The sequence below is a fragment of the Crocuta crocuta genome, unplaced genomic scaffold (genome assembly GCF_008692635.1).
Source record: "Crocuta crocuta isolate KB4526 unplaced genomic scaffold, BGI_CrCroc_1.0 scaffold140, whole genome shotgun sequence".
Taxonomy (NCBI): Eukaryota; Metazoa; Chordata; class Mammalia; order Carnivora; family Hyaenidae; genus Crocuta; species Crocuta crocuta.
Window position 1 is genome coordinate 2,595,328 of NW_027527775.1, and position 20,109 is coordinate 2,615,436.

At 36.3% G+C, this 20,109-nt stretch overlaps 1 protein-coding gene across 5 annotated transcripts in view; it reads right to left on the reverse strand.

Moving 5' to 3' along the window:
• Window positions 1-1,442: 1,442 nt before the first annotated feature.
• Window positions 1,443-20,109, reverse strand: part of VPS37A (VPS37A subunit of ESCRT-I) — a 42,005-nt gene continuing 23,338 nt past the window's right edge. For all 5 annotated transcript variants that reach the window (XM_077772577.1, XM_077772586.1, XM_077772571.1 and 2 more), the window contains 8 exons: window positions 13,036-13,261; window positions 11,163-11,233; window positions 8,126-8,253; window positions 7,987-8,045; window positions 7,842-7,910; window positions 5,419-5,562; window positions 4,375-4,455; window positions 1,443-2,778 (listed from right to left, as the gene is read on the reverse strand). In XM_077772577.1, the coding sequence (XP_077628703.1) occupies window positions 4,375-4,455; window positions 5,419-5,562; window positions 7,842-7,910; window positions 7,987-8,045; window positions 8,126-8,253; window positions 11,163-11,233; window positions 13,036-13,261 (778 nt within the window). In that variant the 3' untranslated portion in view covers window positions 1,443-2,778. The remainder of the gene's footprint in view (window positions 2,779-4,374; window positions 4,456-5,418; window positions 5,563-7,841; window positions 7,911-7,986; window positions 8,046-8,125; window positions 8,254-11,162; window positions 11,234-13,035; window positions 13,262-20,109) is intronic.

A 20,109-nucleotide genomic window follows, 5' to 3' on the forward strand; every position in this document is an offset into this window, starting at 1 on the left:
TAGGTGAAGACCAGGCAAACCTTGGCATATGATTTTATTTTTTAAGACCAGTTTACTTTCTTCCCCTAAAGATGAATTCCAATTTTCATTGAAATTTCTTCAATTTAAGCATATGTATCTTATGATCAAATTTACCTGTTAAACAATTTCTATTCCAATATAAATTTCCTAGTCTATTTTACTCCTAGAAAATCTTCCAACTTTGAAACCAATATCTTTACTGTACATCCTATTTATTTAGAAAACTTTCTTCTATTTTGAGATATTAGTGTTTAAATTTCTACCCATGAAAAACCTCTACTTTGAATAATAACTCCTAAGCTTTCCTTATTTTCTTATTTCCATCTGGTCTTCTATGATGGGTTACAGCAAAGCCAGAATCTCTGCCTTGGCAGGCATTTTTGCTCTCCTCTGTCATGGCTTCTCCAAATGACCAATTTTTGGAAGAAAACAAAATAGCCATGAAACTACCCCAAAAGTAATTTACTTTCTACTGCAAATAGAAACCAAAATTCACAGAGAATTGTTCCAATGCACTCTCTTCTATCTTGGACAACTTATACAACCTATATCTGAACTAAATTATCCGTTGGTTAAGTGCAGGTATTCATGTTTAAACTTCTTTTTAATGATTGGGTTGTAAGGAAGCTAATTTTGGAAGGAGAAAGCAAGCTATATTAACTGGTACAGAATGAAAATAAGACAGTTTGGTTTAAAGAATAAAAAACACTGAGATGAATTATATAATTATGTAGAAGAAATTTACTAAGAAATTTGGGTGAGTTTTTGTTTTTTTGTTGTTGCTGCTGTTGTCTCTTTGTGGAGGGGAAAGGAGATAAGCACCTAAACACCTAAACCATGTTTGAGTTATTGTTTTATAGTATTTCCACAGTGACTTATTTTGAATATATGTTTGAATAAATTAGTAGATCAAATGAATTGATGTCCCTTCAGAATGGCTGTGATCTGCTGGTTTCTTGTTATGGGTTCTACACAGTTTCTAAGAAAGCTGGGGCGCCCAGTGGCTCAGTCGGTTAAGTGTCTGACTTCAGCTCAGGTCATGATCTCACGGTTCATGAGTTCAAGCTCTCCATCGGGCTTTGTGCTGACAGCTCAGGTTCTGTGTCTCCCTCTCTACCCCTCCCTTGCTCATACTCTGTCTGTCTTTCAAAAATAAACAAACATTTAAAAAAAAAAAAAAGGAAAGCTATCTGATTGTCTGCAAGAGACTGGGACTATGACGTCCTCCACAGCAGTGACTCCTGGGAAAATTGGAAGTTCTGCTGGTCTGTGCAGTAAGAAAAGGTTTCTAAATACCCAGATCATTCTGCCACAAATTTAAAACACTTACCTTAGTTCTTTCATCTACAAACCATAAACATTTTGGTCATTTTGAAGATTAAACAGCAGGCCCCTTAGTACAGCGCCAGTGAGACAGACAGTTAATGAAAGCTAATTTATTTATTCCAATTATATATTTATAGTCCATATGAATACTTGCTTTTCCACAAACACAGACTAAGTATTAAGTATTTTTCAAGTCTAAGAAAATAATTTTGTTTTTTCTAAAGTTCCATTGCCAAGAACATGTAGGGAAAGAAAAAGAATGAAGAAAAAAAGAAACCTGTACCAAGTGCTGGCGTTTGGAATGACAATACATATTGGGATGAAATTTAAACAAAAATATGCATTAGGTTGTTTTGTGATTTAGATACCCTTACCAAAGCCTCAGATACATATAGTTAAAGATTTTCTCCTTTATTAGCTTTTACAGCTACCTATGTGTTCATTCTATAACATTGTATAGAAGCAAATTGCTGAACATAACACAATTTAAAAAGAAAATTCAATAAAATTAAATAAAAACTAGATTGCCTAAAAGTTAAATATTAATTTTATTACTAGCGCTGTTCTCTGTGAAAAGCTAACTCACAGTAAAGATCAGAAAAATTCATTGACCTCTGTGTCTAGAATTACTATTTGTTAACAAGATTGTTTTTAACATTAGGAATTTAGAAAGTATATTATTATTCAATCACATACCTATCAGATATTTATGTAACAAAATTACTATGAAACGTTGTTGGACGAGATGAAGCACAGGGCAATCTTTTTCTATTAGGTAAATATTTATTTACCTGTATTGCTTCTTAAATGTATCTTTAATTTTAAAAATTAAATCATGTATCAGCAGCTGATGTATTCTTTTGATTTACTGTTATTAAAAGTTACCGTTTTGAGATGGCACATTTGTAGGGAATGGTGTTTCCTGACACTATGAATATTTAAAAACAAATTTTTTTTTGAAAATTTTATCATCTGGAGAGAAGGAAAAATAAGGCTTTCTACAGTTGAAAATAGTAATTTTTCAAAAAGGTTGAGAGGAAAAATATCTAAAACCATTCTTGACAAATGAGACAGTTTCAAATTAAAAATATAAATTCAAATAAAGCAACTTTATAAAATATGGATACTAGCTAAAATCACATGCATAGGTACTTAATAATAACAGAGGACCAGCAGTGAAACTCAAATATGATAGGATTTATCCACAATAAATAAACATCTATAGTGCAAATCGTGCAGAAAAATTTCTCAAAGCAAAGACCACAGCAATCATTCTCATGTATACAAAATCAGTCTCAGTTCTGTGTACAATCTGGACAGGGTATCCATGAATTCAGCCACTGTGATGAAATGCCAATTTGCAAATCATACATATAAATGTGCTTAGTCTTGTGTCATTTCTGTCTTGGCAGGTTATGTTTTCAGGAAAATCTGAAAAGAAAAGAATATAGAAAACCCTAAGATTTAACTTAAGATGGTAACTTTTCATCTCTTCATATTCTCTTCCAACTGAGATATGTCTGTAAGAAGATAACTTGGCTATGAGGAAAAAGAGGTGGGGAAAGGATTCTAACATGTTCATATAAACAATTAGTGCCCACTTTCTTCTTAAACTGTGATATGAAAAACCAACCCTTACCCAAGGGATTGACAGTATGACTTAAAAAACAAGATATGAATCAATTCAACGCTGGCACTAATGTTACGTATGACTAGATTAAGAGAAGGGACAGAGGAGTTTGAGGTAGAAGAAATTCAGCCATTTCCCTCCCTTCTCAAAGTGCACTCCGTCAGCCCACTTGAATGAGCACAGGATCAAAGACATGACACCAGTCTGCTGGCCAAGCTGCTATGGGGCCAGCCTGCTTGCTAGGGATCTGTAGTGAAAACGTTAGTCGCCATGAGCTACCTGAACCGTCCTGATACAATCAGGCCTGTGGGCAGCAATGGTGGAGCATACGAACGTGCAGCAAAGAAAGGCTCTCTGAAGAGCAAGAGGGGGAAGCACATGAGAGTGAGAGACAGAAAAGAACAGAGATGGGCATGGAGGAGGGCACTTGTGGGGATGAGCACTGGGTGTTATATGGAAACCAACTTGACAATAAACTATTAAAAAAAAGTAAAAAATAAAAAAACTGGTGACAATTAAAAAAAGAAAAAAAGAACAGAACAGAGATGCGGAAATGAGAAACAAGCAGGCTTGGCAAGGGTGTGAGAAGAAACCTTCGGTTATCATGCCTTCCTGTCCTGTTTTAACGCTCAGTGTCCGAGCTCTCCTTTCCTACATTTTGGCTCTAGAAAATATCTCTGCACTGTTCAACAACACAAACTTTTACTTAAATCTGGTGGGGTGGACAACAGTTTGTGCAACCAAATCATTCCTAAAACTAGACAGAAGGAGAGGAAAAGGAAGAGAGTGTTGAGAACAGGTAAGAGCCTGAACAAAGATACAGGGATAAGAGAAAGAACATGAAATGGAGAACATACGGGGAAAATGGAAAATTAAGGCGAATGCTCTCAAATATACGCCAGGTTAGAGAGGGCTTAAAACGAGAGAGAAATTGGGGCGCCTGCGTGGCTAAGTCAGTTAAGTGTCCGACTTAGGCTCAGGTCATGATCTCATGGTTCGTGGGTTCGAGGCCCGCGTCGGGCTCTGCGCTGATGGCTAGCTCAGAGCCTGGAGCCTGCTTCAGATTCTGTGTCTCCCTCTCTCTCTGACCCTCCCCTGCTCATGCTGTCTCTCTCTCTCTCTCTCTCTCTCTCTCTCAGAAATAAATAATGTCAACAAGTGATATGGTTTACTCCACATACCAGGTAAGAAAAATGTACTAATCATAGAGCTTACAATTCTACATATGTAGCTATTAAACACTAAAAGAAAAATTTCATTTAAGGCAAGAGCACAGTGACAGAACATTTAAAAGATTTCTACTGTATACTATAGAGCACCTTATATGTCATATAACACAACAGCTAGGACAGAATTACGCCGTCAGCTGACTGAACGGGCACTGGAAAACCGCTCACCTAGAGGGGAGCGTGAAGCTGGCTGTGTGCCGCGAGTGCTTGCTGCAGTTTCTCTTCCTTGGCTCTTCTACAGTGGCAGATCTGGAAAGTCAATGATTGAAAGTACCAGTCACCTCTCCCATGATTTACTTACTGCTTCCTACATCAGGACAGAACTCTAAGTAAGAATCCCTTAAACTGATGACATTTTGTACTTTTTAATGTTTAAGGTAGCTCAGAATTTAAAAATCCTCACCCCCACAAGAGAACCTGGAAGAGAACCTTTGCCTGTAAACTTCCAGAGTGTAAAATAAACCTGACTCTTTAGATCGATTCTCTGCTTATGTAATTTCAAATATCTGTGTTTTAAAAATATAAAAATCCTACTGTTGTTAACCAGAAGATTAATAAAAGATTAATAAAAACTTCAAGGTACAGTTATATGATACCAAAGAATAAACTAGAACTCAATGCTTTGCTAATGCTATAACCATAGTCTTTAATGTCCCTAAGCAATTTTCTCTCACGGTAAATGGAGATAATAAAATCTGGCCACATTCCTTAATAGGATATGCATATATACCACACACATTTTATAAAGTTCATTAAGAATGGGTTACTTTTAAAATGTGAGGTTTCAGAGAAATTAGGTAAATGTATAGAACTTTATTGAAAGGCAAGATACTATTAAATAGACTTTCTTGATTTTTCTTTAAATATAATGGAAATCAGAACAGTAAAGTAACTGTTCCAGTATGTTGTCAATAATATTTAGAAGTTTTAAAAGAACTATGTATCCACTGTTCCCTTTTTAAACAACTTGCTGAACACAAGAAGGTGTACACTCCTACAACTACTGACTAGACTTCAGCTGAGATACTAGCTTTTGTACAAAACCATAGGAAGATGTTGCCGTCATTTGTAAAGAACAGAGGCTCTTTCGGCCCTTCTCAGGGCACTCAAATCTCCAGCTCAGTACTGAGCTAATGTTCTTTTCCTCACGAACGCAGTTAAGTAATTGGATAGTATACTGTCCCTTGTCCTCAACTGAAGAGTATTACGTACCGTTCTCTTTTCCATGAAGCTACTGAGAAAATCATCTATTTCAGTTTTTCCCTCTAAGAAATCTTCAGCAATATTATCAGATTCTTCCTCAGCTTCATGAGCTGCTACTTTCAATCTTGCCTGCAGGGCACTCGCACTACAGCTCTGAAAAAGAAAATCAAGGACTAATTTAGTTTACACTGCTCAAAAGAGCTCCTGAGAGGCAAAGGAAATGAGACAGGGGTAGGGAGGAGCAGTTCATTATATGCCTTATACCACATCTTGCTGAGGAAATCTGCTACTACCCAAGTCCTCAGCTTTTGGATACAGAGGTAGAAGATACCTAACATAAATAGACGCAATCCATTCGCTGTGAACCATTAAATGAGGGATTTAGGAATTACGTCATTGCGGTAGGCGGCCTCTAAGAGGAGCCCTAATTTTCCCGAGCTCCTGGTGTTGCTGCCCTTGTATAAGTCACCTCCACTTGAGTGTGGGCTGGACACAGGGACACATTTCTAATGAACAGGGCAAAAGTGATGGGATTAAATTCAACCAAATAGGTAAACGACCTGTACTAACATTGCTGAAAAAACTGAAGAAGTCATAAGTGCAGAAAGACATCTCGCATGCATGGAGCTTGCTTAGGATTCTCATTCTCTCTCTCTCTCCCCCTCTGCTCCTCTCCCCTGCTCATGCACTCTCTCTGAAATTAAAATTTTAAGTTATTTTGGGAAAAATGAAATCTTTATACTAGTGTATCTTTCACTCCATCAATAATCTAGGTTTTTCCATTTACTCAAGTGTTCTTTTTTGTCATTTAGTAAAGTTTCCTAGCTTACTTCACAGGGTTCAGTTCTAAGTGTCTTGACAGTTCTAGTGCTATTGTAAATGAGTTTTTTCTGCACCTCACCTTGCATTAGCAGCTGCTGAAATCCCAGGGAAAACTTTCTCAATCTGCTAGGATTTCTGCTTATTTGATTTCTGCTTGTTTCTGGTAAACCACGATTTTATTTTTTCATTTACACTGTGCCTCTTTCTCCCGGTCTTGCTGCAGCGGCCTGAAGCTTCCCAGCACTGTTAAGCAGGGGTTACACTGGGGCACCCCTGTCTTATTCCTAATATTAAGGAGATCTTAAAATGTTTAGCAATTCTGATTTTTGCTGTTGGTTTCTAATATTCTTTATCAAGTTAAGAGATTAATTTCTATTCTCAGTTTACTAAGAGTTTGTAACGAATCACGTGAATACTGTGAAAAGCTTATTCACTATCTACTGAACTCTAATATGCATCTAAGAGTATTTCATTTGAGTCCCTTGGAATTTTCTGGTTAAGAGGGAGGATGGCTTACATGTGATTCCTGATTCTGATATTTTCTATTTATATGGCCTCAGGGAAGTTATTTAATATCCCTGTGTCTCAGAATACTTATCTGTACTATGAAAAAGTAATAACAACGCCTTCCTCCTAGGATTCTGAGGGAATAATGGGCAATATATGAAAAGAGCTTAGAGCAGCATAAGTTGAATTTTATAAGTGCTGTAAATAATTTTATAAAGTGCTTTTTATTTATTAATTGGATTTCTAGCATAAAGTCCATTATTTGTGTGAATTAAACTTTATAATGTCCTATGTTTTTCAATTTTCTAAGTTTTCATTTAAGGTATCTGTACATAAGCTTAGAAATGACATGAAGTTCAAGTTTTTTGTTGTTAGATTTTATTATAGAAGGTAAAGTGGCATTATAATAACATTCCCAGGAAAGTTACTTATGGGGCTTTTTGTATTTTTCTACTTTGAAACCAAAGATGCTCCTGCATGAGCACAAATCATATCTAACACTCCCATTACTGAGAGCTATTCATCTCACTTAAAGGTATCAAACCTTATAAAGGAAGTTGCCTAATAAATGCTTTCTGGTAATGAAAGTAAGAATGTGGCTCATGCATATTGAGTTTAGTTAAACATTCTTATGGGGCGCCTGGGTGGCTTAGTTGGTTAAGCGTCTGAATCTTGATTTTTGGCTCAGGTCACGATCCCAGGGTCATGGGATCAAGCCCCTTGTTAGGCTCTGTGCTTAGCGTGGAGCTTGCTTAAGTTATTCTCTCTCTCTCTTTCCCCCTCTCCCTCTGCCTCTCTCCCCAGTCTTGCACTCTCTCTCTCTCTCTCTCAAATAAATAAATAAGGACACCTGGGTGGCTTAGTCAGTTGAGCATCTGACTTTGCTTCAGGTCATGATCTCACAGCTCCTGAGTTTTGAGCCCTGCATCGAGCCCTAGAGCCTGCTTTGGATTCTGTGTCTCCCTCTCTCTACTCCTTCCCCAGCTCACACTCTGTCTCTCTCTGTCTCAAAGATAATAAAATAAACATTAAAAAATTAAAATAAATGAATAAATTAAATATAGAAACAAATTTTATGGTAAAGGAAGAGCTAAACATCTTACCTCACTAAGTTCATGCTGCCTTTGCATCTTCTTTTCAAAAGTAGATTTCAGTTGTGTAAGCAACTCATACTAAAAGATTTAAAAAAATGTTATTTTAGTTTATTTTTAAATGATACGGATTTCTTAAAAATGACAACTAACTCACCTTATCTAAAACAGTTTGCCTTTTGGCTTCCAAGCTGGGCTCCAAAAGAAGATTTTTTCCTGTAAGATAAGTGTCTGGTTTATTTCTGGGTAAAGATTGTATTTTTCTTGGGAAATTTAAGAAGTAAGGAAAGACATACTTGCTAGCTCTTCAATACTTTTTACTAAGTCATCCTTGTCGGTAATAATTTGTTTTAGTTGAGGCAAAGTCAGAAATTGTTCTAGTAGTATCTCCTCTTGCTCATTCATATCTGTAAGCTGTGAGACACTAGCAACACAAGAGAAAAGTTATTGAATATCAGTCATCTTGTTTCTCTCCATGATGATAAATATTCACAATTTTTCCATTTTATTCAGTTGATAGGGCTCTAAATAATTTTTGAACTAACCATTTTTATACATATCAATTTTTATGTATGTAAGAAAGCAAATTATAACCTTAAAAGCAAATAAAACATCAACCGCAATGGAACATAAATCCGTCCAAGTATAGCATCCAATCATGAAAGGAGACTAGGGTTCATGAACAGTAACAACAAGTTAACTTTGGTACCTGTTTAGCTAAAATGTGTGTGACTGTCACAATAAAAGATAAGTATATGGATATGTGTCTGTATACATATTCATAAAATATTTAAAGAAAAGCTATCACGGAGGACTAAACCAAAACCAAAAGTCAATATCCACAGGGTAAAAGAGGGAACTGAATGGATGGAGAGGAATGGAAGCTAATCCTTTCTGAAAATACCTATTAGTTTTGACTATAGATCCATATAAAAGCATTATGTAATTAAAAAATTAAACTAAAAGAAATCAATGAAATTCAGAATAAATAGGAATAAATGAAGCTGGCTTTTTTTTTTTCTAAGTTACGTACCATCCAGAGAAGTATTATTCAGACTTTAAAAAATAGCATTTGGCTGTACATTTCAGCCAAAACACAAAAGAAATATAAAAGTATAAAAAACAAACTCTTATCCTGAATTCAACAATCACAGTAATAATCTTGGTGGTGTAGTTTTGAAAAACAACAACTGCCTTTCAGAGAAAGGACTTTAGGGCAGAGAAAATAAATTCCATGATGAGCCCATGGCATCTCTGTTTGTGAGAAAGGATATAGAAGCCAATGTCCAAAGTTTGCTCGTGACTAAAGACAGAATCAAAAAGACTAATGACTGCAATAGACTGAAACACATCAAATACAATTTTAAAAAATCTACAAATTCTTAGTAACACAGAAACAACTACAGAAACAAACCAAAACCTTTGCATATCAGAAACTTGGGAGCTTGCGTGTGCATCAACACAATATTCTAAAAATTGATAAAAAATCAAATAAGCATTTGTCTTTCTGTTTTTATATGAAGTGTATTTCGATAAAACTAAATAGAAATAGAAAATCATACTTGCAAGCCTTAATGAAATAATGGATAGCCAACGATTTAGGTGTTTCAACCTATTTCAACCTTAATGTCTCTAAAAATAGGGCAACCAGACATCATTATTGCCTTATGTGATGTAAAAGGATGTACTAATTCCGATATAAGTATTCTTGCCAAAAGAATTGAATCTAAATCTTTTTTGTTCACCATTGAGGTATAATTGACATATAACACTGTGTATGTTTAAGGAATACAGCTCAATGAATGGATAAAACTGAACCTAAGTCTAATTAAAACTCTAGATCTAGCTACCAATAGAAGGAAATAGGGAGACAGACAAATATCTCCAATGGTACTACAAGGATGCAATTAGGCAAAAACAGGATATAGGAAATTCTACAAGACAAATAACCAATTTCTTCAACAAATCTATAATAACATAATGTATATAATTTATGTTACCACATATCTGTACTTACATATGTATATGTGTGTATATATACTTATATGTATACTAATAAAGATGGGGAGAAATGGTTCACAACTAAAAGAAACGTAATAAATACAGTAGTCAAATACAATAGGTAAACCTTGTTTTGATCTCGATTCACATAAACTATCAATGAAGAGATTTAATTATTAAGATCCTGGGGTAACCAGATACTATTAAAGAATTATCATTAACTTTGTTAAGTATGATGATGATTGGGGTTATGGTACACAGAAAGTCCTTACCTGGTAGAGAAATTTAGTGAAGAACTATGAGTGAAAATGATGTTATATTTGGGATTTGGTTCTGACTCATACCCATACTTCCCAAAAAGGGTTAGAAGAAGGGTATATGATGCAAAGAGGTTCACCTTTTTGTATTTGTGACATTTTCATAATAATTTTTTTAAAAGAAGGAAGAAAAAAGACAATCCTTTATAACATGGGAAAAAGAACAGTACCTATTTTATGGGGTTGCTGCAAACATTACAGTGCTTAGAAAACCTTAACATGTACATGATATAAGCCTTCACTGACTATTACTAGAAAATAACAAATCATTACTTCCTAAAAATGACTGTAGAACACTGAGTCAATTAAACTTTTTTTTTTTTTAACCGTAGGATTTCTCATGGGTATCTGGCTGCACATCCCTGGTAGGATATATCCCAAAGACAAAAAGTACTACAAAAACAAAATTTTTAATTACATTCAGAAGCATTAGTAATAACAGCCTTATGTGTACCATAAAACTTCAATGAAGTAAAGGATGCAATGCTTCCCAAAGTTGAGTGGCCAGAGAATAATTTTTCATGATGTGTCTTAGAGAAGCAGTGTACCACGAAAAACAGGACCTTAAACTTCCCACCAATTTGACTCTGGAAAAAACACTGTGCTACTACTTTCTGAGAACATTAATGTGTTTCTCTATGTACTAAGTTCTACCTACAAAAGGAACAATGAGAAGATCTAAAATAGGCCAAGAAATATTTGAAATCACTGGAGATAACGTACTGAGAAATAATTTTCACAATAATGTAAGCCACAAAAGAGAAAAGACATTGTTATCCTGGTAACTATTATGTCATTCCCAGCATCTAGAAAAATCCCTGGGTACATACTACTCAATAAATACAAACTAGAAGACATAAGACTGATTTATAAAACTTTCCCACTAAGATAACCACAATACAGAAATAATGAGGATTAAAAAAAAACCCTTTTTCTTTAACATGGACATGAAAATGATGAGATGGTTTGTATTTATCACTGTCAAATAGATGATGTTACTCTCCAGGATTTTTACCTTAGTTCTGAGAGTTCTGGAAACGCATCAGGGACGTCTGGCATCTTGTAACCAAAACCATTTTGGCTTATCTAAAGAGAGTGTGAAATGATTATATTTTAGCCATCTTTTTGATTGCTCCTATTTACTTAGAAAAGTAATTTTTAATGTATCACATCTTGTAATTATCACCTTCATCTTTGTACTTTACATTGTCCTGATTCTCCCCCATCCCTTTTTTTAAAGTTTATTTATTTTGAGAGAGAGAAAGAATGTGGGCAGGGGGAGGTGAAGGGAAGAGAGAGAGGGCGAGAGAGAGAATCCCAAGCAGGCTCTGTGCTGTCAGCAGAGGGCTTGATGCAGGGCTTCAATTCATGAACTGGGAGACTGTGACCTGAGCCAAAGCTGGACCTTTAACCAACTGAGTCATCGGGTGCCCTCCCCTTCTTTCTTTTTTTTTTTTCAGTGTACTTTATGTATACATACGGTTTTTTTAGGTTTTTTTTGGTGGGGATCATGTGAGTACCTATGTTAGCTATTTCCTGGGCAAGTATATGACTGTTAAATAAAACTCTTAAGTGTATCTCTGACAAGTGCAGAGAATTGATACTGCACTGATACATAAAAATACATTTGTCTCATGTGAAAGATACTGAATATAAACAAAATTTAATAAATTGGCAAAAGCCTGAATAGTTGCATAACTAAGTTCCACAAGACAGTAGGGGAGATAATAGGTAATCCATTGCTTAAATAAAAATAACTTTTTATTTTTTTCTTTTAATATAGTTTATTGTCAAGTTGGTTTCCACATAACACCCAGTGCTCATCCCAACAAGTGCCCTCCTCCATGCCCATCACCCCTCATCCCCTCCCCCCCAAAAATAACTTTTTAAAATTGAGGACCCTTGGAAAGTTCTCTTGTAATTTTGTTAATGCTAATTATAATTTTCATGATATTCATAATATTTGTTCATAATATTCATTAATATAATGATGAAAGGTACTGGAAAAACAAAGTCCACTTGGGTCTATATTCTTGATTATTTACAAACACTGTAACTAGTGCAGTGGGATATAATAAGGTTTTACAATATTTGAGTGTTACAATGGGTGATACTCACTGAAGGTTAAAATGAAAGTCTTTCAATTATTTTAGATGTTTTATTCAAACAGTCTCTCAATGGCATCCCACACGGTAACAGTCAACCACTTAAGTGAAGAACATACTATTTGCTAAACCAGTGAGGCACCTGAAGCCCCTGGCAAGGCAGACAGCAGATCCTCCACAGTCTGAGACCTACTTTTCTCCCACGGTCACATCTTGTGCCTTTATGTCCATTTCCTACATGTCAGCCAGAGAGATCTTCGAAAGGCATTTCACAAAAATGCAATTTGGGTTATGCCTCCATGACTCTGTCAATACAACTGGCTCTTCACAGAAAACTTTATATAACCCCTTTCATCCTGACAAATTCATTACCATCTATCAGAATCTGGCCTCAAACATTAACAAATACATTCAGTTATCTGTCTCATTTTAACTGAGCGCCTACTAAATTTATCAGTGTTCTTGAGGCACTGAGGACAAAGTGGTGCAAAAGCAGAAACACGTTCTTTACCAAGGCGGCCCTTCTAGTGCCACCTCAGTTTCAGGAGTGCTCTGTCTTCACCATGATTACATACTATCTCTTCTACTCTACGGCAAGTTTCTTATTTGCAATTATTTCATAATTTGCTGTCACTTCTGAGTTTGCTACTTCAGTTGAAAGTATGATTTAATCTTTTTATCTTTTGTGCCTTACTTAGTGGCTGCCACAAAAAGGCACATAGTAAGTATTTGTTGACTAGATGATTCCAAGGATACAAAATGTAGAAAACTGAAAATACCCACCGGTGCTGAAGTGTCTGTTGTGGGAACAGGTAATGGCAGATTTGAAAGGATGCCAAAAGAAGGAGCAGCGGGTTTGGCTGTTGTGTAACTTGTTGTTGAAGAAGAAATAGTGTCAGCAACAGACAAAGGAGTGATAGTCCTGTTAGCTTCCTGTGGCGGATACGAAGGAAGAAATGGAAAACCCTGAGATGCATAAGGAGGCATCCCACTTGGATTACTGTATAGGCTAAAGAGAAAAACAGAAAAAACATTAGATTAGACTTCAGGGGTAAACCAAAAAATTATTCCCAAATGGCTCTAAATAACAATGGCCACGCAACAGAGGTAGGATCTTTTTACTGTAATCATATAACTGAACTTAAATATTATATAAATTGATAAAATATGACGGCACACCACTAGAAGTGTGGTTTCCATGAAAAAGAAAAATGTTTTAGAAAACACAATCCAACTAGTCAGAGAAGTAAATTTGGAGCATTCTGTTAGCATTAATCACTATCTTCATAAGACTGGAGGATATTTAATCCAGAAAATGTATTCAAGACAGGTTGTTTGAATAGTAACTCTCACTTTATCTAGAAAAATATGACTGACAGTCATGACTGCTTTTCTCAAAGATTTTAAAGGAAAATAGGTGCATAGAAGAACTGCTAAAATGCTAAAATATAAAAGATAACTCATTTTATTGTGCTTCACAGATACTGTATCTTTTAAAAAATTGATGGTTTGTGACAACCATGCATCAAGTAAGTCTAGCGGCACCATTTTTCTAAAAGCATCTGCTCATTTTGTATCTTGGTATCACATTTTCAAACTTTTTCATTATTTTTGTTATGGTGATCTGTGGTCAGTAAACTTTGATGTTACTATGGTAACTGTTTTGGGGTGCCATGATGTACACTCATATAAGACAGTGAACTTAATCAATAAATGTGTATGTTCTGACTGCTCCACTGACAATCTGGTCCCCATTTGTGTCCCTCTTCCCTGAGATGTAAGTACTGAAATTAGGCCAGTGGCCTCTTACAATGGCCTCTTGAGTGTTCAAATGAGAGTTACAGGTATCTTACTTAAAATCAAAATCTAGAAATGATTGTGCTTAGTGAGGAAGGTATATCAAAAGTCAAGACAGGCAAAAAGCTAGGCCTCTTGGGCCAAACAGACAAGTTGTGAATGGAAAGGAAAGGTTCTTGACAGAAAGAAATTAAAAGTGCTACTGTAGTGAACACACGAATGAAAAGAAAATGAAACACACTTCATGCAGATGTAGAGAAAATGTTAATGGTTTATACAGAAGACCAAACCAGCCATAACATTCCCTTAAGCCAAAGCCTAACCCAGAGCAAGGCCCTAATGCTCTTTGGTTCTGTGAAGGCTAAGAGAGGTGAGGAGGCTGAATTAGAAAAGTGGGAACTTGGCAGATTTTGGATCATGAGGTTTAAGGAAAGAAGCCTTCTTCATAACAGAGAAATGCAGGGTGAAGCAGGAAGTGCTGATGTAGAAGCTGCAGCAAGTTACCCAGAAGATCTAGCAAGGACAACTAATACAGGTGGCTACACTAAAGAATGGGTTGTCAATGTAGACAAAGTCGCTTTCTGTTGGAAGAAAATGCCATCTACGACTTTCAAAGGTAGAGGAAAAAAAGTTGATGCCTGGCTTCAAAGGTATCAACCAAAAGACCAGCTGACTCTCTTATTGAGGGCTAATGCAGTGGGTGATTTTAAGCTGAAGTTGACCATTCAAAAAATCTTAGTGCCTTTTAAGAATTAGGCTGAATCTAGATAGAGAGTTAAGGTGGAGGAGTAGTGTGGAGACTTTGAGCTTGCCTCCTCCCTGAAACACAGATCAGCATCAAACAATTTTGAACACCTAGGAAAGTGATCTGAGGATTAATGCAACAATCTGTGTAATTTGAGCCAGAGAACTTGGCAGGTACTTGGTGCAGAGAGATGAATTGGGGGAGAGAAAAACCACGGAGCCATAAAGGGTAGGGAACCATATCACGGAGAGAGGAGAGAGACAAAGAGAAAGGAGAAGTGCTGTGCATTGGGATCAAGGAAGAAAGCAGCTGGAGAGAAAGAGAGAGTGAAAGGACTCCCAGGGGACTCAAGAATTCTGTTCCCCAAAGCCACTGATGGGGAGAAAGATGAGGGTTTCAATAGGGCCAGGATTCTAGAAACAGCAGAGTGCAGTCTGAAGTTTTGGAGCTCAGTGCCTGACAGTGCTCTGGTAAGGAAGTGGGACCGATACCCAGGAGCAGGCAGCGGGGTCTGAGGTTCTGTGTGCCACACAGGGAGAAGCAGTTCCCTTACTTGAAATGCACTGGGTAGATGCCATAAGGTTTCCCTGAGAGCAAAAGTCCCAGCAGACCCCAGAGTGCTGCCACATTTACTGATATTGGAACAGAGATGCCAAAGTGAGACAAATCCTGGCACCGGCTGTTTGTTGTGATTTACCATAAACTCTGAGCCTCTGCCACTGTGTGATCAAATGTTTTCTGGGACAGGATGGCACCTGGCCATTGCTTGTTGAGACCCTTCCCCCAGAGAATCAGCGTGGGTCCAAGTAGGGAGGATCTCTGAGGCGTGGGGTTTTGAAACACAGTCCCATTTGAAATAAAACCCTGGAGGGAGACAGATTGGACACAAACAAGGTAAAGGTGGGGAGTGGCCAGAAGTCTGAGACAAAGGAGGGGGTGCTTGATTGTGTGTCTGTGAGGGCACAAAAAGTCCACACCAGAGACTAAAGAGCTGCCTGAAGCCATTTCCACCTGTAGTGCACACACAGATGAGCTAAGCAGCGCCACCAAGTGGACAAGGGAGCCGTTACACCAAGTCCCACCCATCTTCACCTTCCAGGCGCATCCCCCAGAAGACCAGCACAAATCCCTTCAAACTGCTTAGTCTACTATTCCTTTTCTTTGCTTCTGTTTTTGCTTCTGTTTTCTTTTTTCTTTCTCTTTCATGGGTAAAGAGAGAGAGGTAAAGAAAAATTTTTTTTCTTAAAAGTACTTATCGTTTATTTTATTCTACTTAATTATTTAAAAAAAATTTTAAACTTTTTTTCCCTTTCCTTTTTTTCTCTTCTCTATCAAGCTTCTTTCAAAAAACAGGTGAAATGCACCTAGGATCTAGCTTCCTTTACTTGATTGTTTTGCTCTGCTTTGTTTACAATTTTCTTACTATTTTATTTTATTGTTTTTCTTCCCATAAAATGACCAGACAGGAATTCACCCCAAAAGAAAGAACAGGAAGGAATGATGGCCAAGGATTTAATCAACACAGATAGATATAAATAAGATGTCTTAACTAGAATTTTAAATCACGATTATAATACCAGCTGGGGCTGACAAAAGCATAGAAGATACCAGATAATCCCTTTCTGCAGAGATAAAAGAACTAAAATCTAGTCAGGCCAAAATTACAAATGCTATAACCGAGATGAAATCCTGACTGGATACTGCGACAGCAGGGATGAAGCAGAGCAGTGAAGCAGTGATATAGAAGATAAAATTACAGAAAATAATGAAGCAAAAAAAAAAAAGGAGGTAAAATGGGCAAAAGATCCTAACATAGGACTTAGAGAACTCAATGACTTATTCAAAAGGAAAAACATTTCTGTCATAGGAGTCCCAGAAGATGAAGAGAGAGAAAAAGGGGCAGACAGTGTATGTGAGCAAATTATAGCAGGAAACTTTCCTAAGCTATTATAGGGCACAGACCTCAAATTCCAAGAAGCACAGAGAACTCCCATTAGATTCAACATGAACCAACCATCAACAAGGCATACTGTAGTCAAATTCACAAAATACTTACCAATTTGGATGCATTTTATTTTTCTTGTCTGATTGCCGTGGCAAGGGTTTTTGATACTACGTTTATTGAATAAAACTATTGACAGTGGACATCCTTGTTTTCTTCCTGATCATAAGGGAAAAGCTCGGTTTTTCACCATTGAGTATCCTATTAGCGTTGGCTTCTCATATATGGCATTTATTATTTTGTGGTGTGTTCTCTCTAAATCTACTTTGCTTAGTTTTTTTTTTTTTAATCATGAATGGATGATGTGTTTTGTCAAATTTTTTCTGCATCTACTGAAATGATCATATCATTTTTATCCTTTGTCTTAGTGACATGAGGTACCACACTGATAGAGTTTTAAATACTGAGCCACCCTTTCATCCCAGGAATAAGCGCCACTTGATCATGGTGAATGATTAATGTATTATTGGATTTGGTTAGCTAGCAGTATTTTATTAAGGATTTTTGCATCTATGTTCTTCAGAGATACTGAACTGTAGTTCAGTTTTTTTGTGGTGTCTTTTTTCAGGTTTTCTTATCAGGGTAATGCTGGCCTCAGAGAATAAATTTAGAAGTTTTCCTTCCTCGTGTATTTTGTGGAATAGTCTGAGAGGAATAGGTATTAACTCTTCTTTAAATGTTTTGTAAAATTTGCCTGTAAAGTCATCTGGTTCTAGACTTTTGTTTGGTGAGAGTTTTTTGATTAGTGATTCAATTTCCCTACTAGTAATTGATCTGTTCAAGTTTTTGGTTTCTTTTTAGTTTCAGTTTTGGTAGGTATATATAGGTTTCTAGGAACTTATCCATTTCTTCTAGATTGTTCAATTTGCTGGCAAATATTTTTTCATAATATTCTCTTAGAATTGTTTGTATTTATGCTTTTATTCCTCTTCTCTCGTTTGTTATTTTGATTATTCAGGTCCTTTCTCTTTTTCTTAATGAGTCTAGCTAGAGGTTTATCAATTTTATTGATTTTTTTTCAAATACTCAGCTCCTGGTTTCTTTGATCTTTTTTACTCTTTTTTGTTTTTGTTTGTTTAGTTTCTGTATTATTCACTTCTGCTCAAATCTTTATTATTTATTTCCTTCCCCTGGTTTTGGGTTTTCTTCTTCTTCTTTTTTAGCTTCATTAAATATAATGTTAACTTGTCTGAGATTTTCCTTGCTTCTTGTGGCAATCTGTACTGCAATAATCTTCCCTCTTAGAACCACTTTTACTGCATTCTGAAGATTCTGGACAATTGTGTTTTGATTCTCATTTGTTTCCATGTAAATTTTAATTTCTTCTTTGATTTGTTTGACCCATTCATTGTTTAGTAGCATGTCATCTAACCTCCATGTATTTGTCCTCTTTCCAGATTTTTTTTGTGGCTGACTTCCAATTTCACATCATTGTGATCTGAAAAGATGCATGATATCAGTTCAGTCTTTTTGAATTTGCTGAGAATTGTTCTGTGGCCTAATATGTGATCTAGTCTAGAGAATGTTTCATGTGCACTTGAAAAGAATATGTATTCTCCTGTTTTAGGATGGAATGTATCTAATATATCTGCTAAATTCATCTGGCCCAGTGTGTCATTTAAAGCCACAGTCTGATTTTCCATGGATGATATGTCCATTGATATAAGTGGGGTTTTAAGTCCCTTCCTTTACTGTACTAGTATCATTTAGTCCCTTTATGTTTGTGGTTAACTGTTTTATGTATTTGGGTGCTTTCAAGATGGGTCCATGAACATTTATAATTGTTATAACCTCTTGTTGGAAAGTCTCCTTTATTATGACAAAGGACCCTTTCTTTTGACATCCATTTGCAAGACAAATGTTTCTCTGTCCCTTCACTTTCAATCTGTTGGTGTCTTCAGGGCTGAAATGAGACTTCTGTAGGCGGCAGATACATGGGTCTTGATTTATCCATTTGGTCACCCTATATTTCTTGAATGGAGTGTCTAGTCCATTTACATTCAAAGTTAAGTATCAATATATATGTATTTATCGCTATTTCGTTGTTTTGTGGTTGTGTCTACAGTTTTTCTCTGATCCTTTCTGGTCTTGCTGTTTTCTGGTTTGCTGGGGTTTTTTAGGGATATACTTGGATTCCTTTCTCTTTATTCTTTCCTTATTACTGTTTGTTATTAATGTTTATTTTGAGAGAGAGAGAGAGAGAGAGAGAGAGAGAGAGAATCCCAAACAGGCTCTATGCTGTCAGCTTGAGATCTAAATGCAGGGCTTGATCTCACCAACCAAGAGATCATGTCCTGAGCTGAAATCAAGAGTCGAAAGCTTAGTGGTCTGAGCCGTGCAGGAACCCCATCTATTACTTAATTTGTGATTATAGAAACCATAGGTTTGTATGACATCTTCTGGATATAGCAGTCTACATTAAGTTGATGGTTGTTGACGTTTGAACCCATTTACTCCTCCCCCTGACATGTTTTAGGTATATGGTATCATATTTTACATCCTTTTTGATCCCCTGACTGATTTTTACAAATATACTTATCTTCCATACTATCATTTATGGTCTTTCTTTTCCACTCAGAGTCCCTTTTACTATTTTTTGTAGGGCTGGTTTAACAGTCATGAATTCCTTTGGTTCTTGTTTGTCAGAGAAACTACCTCTCCTACTATTCTGAATGATAGACTTGCTGGATAGAAATATTCATGGCTGCAGATTTTTCCCCTTCAGCACTTTGAATACATCATGCCATTCCCTTCCGGCCTGCAAAGTTTCTGCTGAAAAATCCACTGATACCCTTATGGGTTTTCCCTAGTATGCAACTGTCTTCTTTTGCTGCTTTTAACATCTCTCTTTATCACTACTTTCTGGCATTTTAATTATTGTGTCTTGGTATGGACCTCCTTGAGTTGAATTTTAGAAGGGATCCTGTGCTTCCTGAATCTGGATATCTGTTTCCTTCCCCAGATTAGGGAAGTTTTCAGCTATTATTTCTTCAAATAAATTTTCTGCCTCCCCCCACTCCCTTCTTCTTCTGGGATCTCTACAATGTGAATGTTCTTACACTTGACAGAGTCACTGAATTCCCTAAGAGTAGTCCCAATTTGCATCAGTTATTTTTCTTTCATTTGTTCAGCTTGGTTACTTTCCATTACTTTCTCTTCCAGACCATTAATTCGTTCCTCTGCTTCATGTATCCTGTTATTTATTCCACTAAGTGCATTTTTAATTTCATTTATTGTGTTCTTCATGTCTCAGTAGTTCTTTTTTATCTCTTTATTAAGGGTCTAATGTCCTCCACTCTTATCAAGGCCAGTA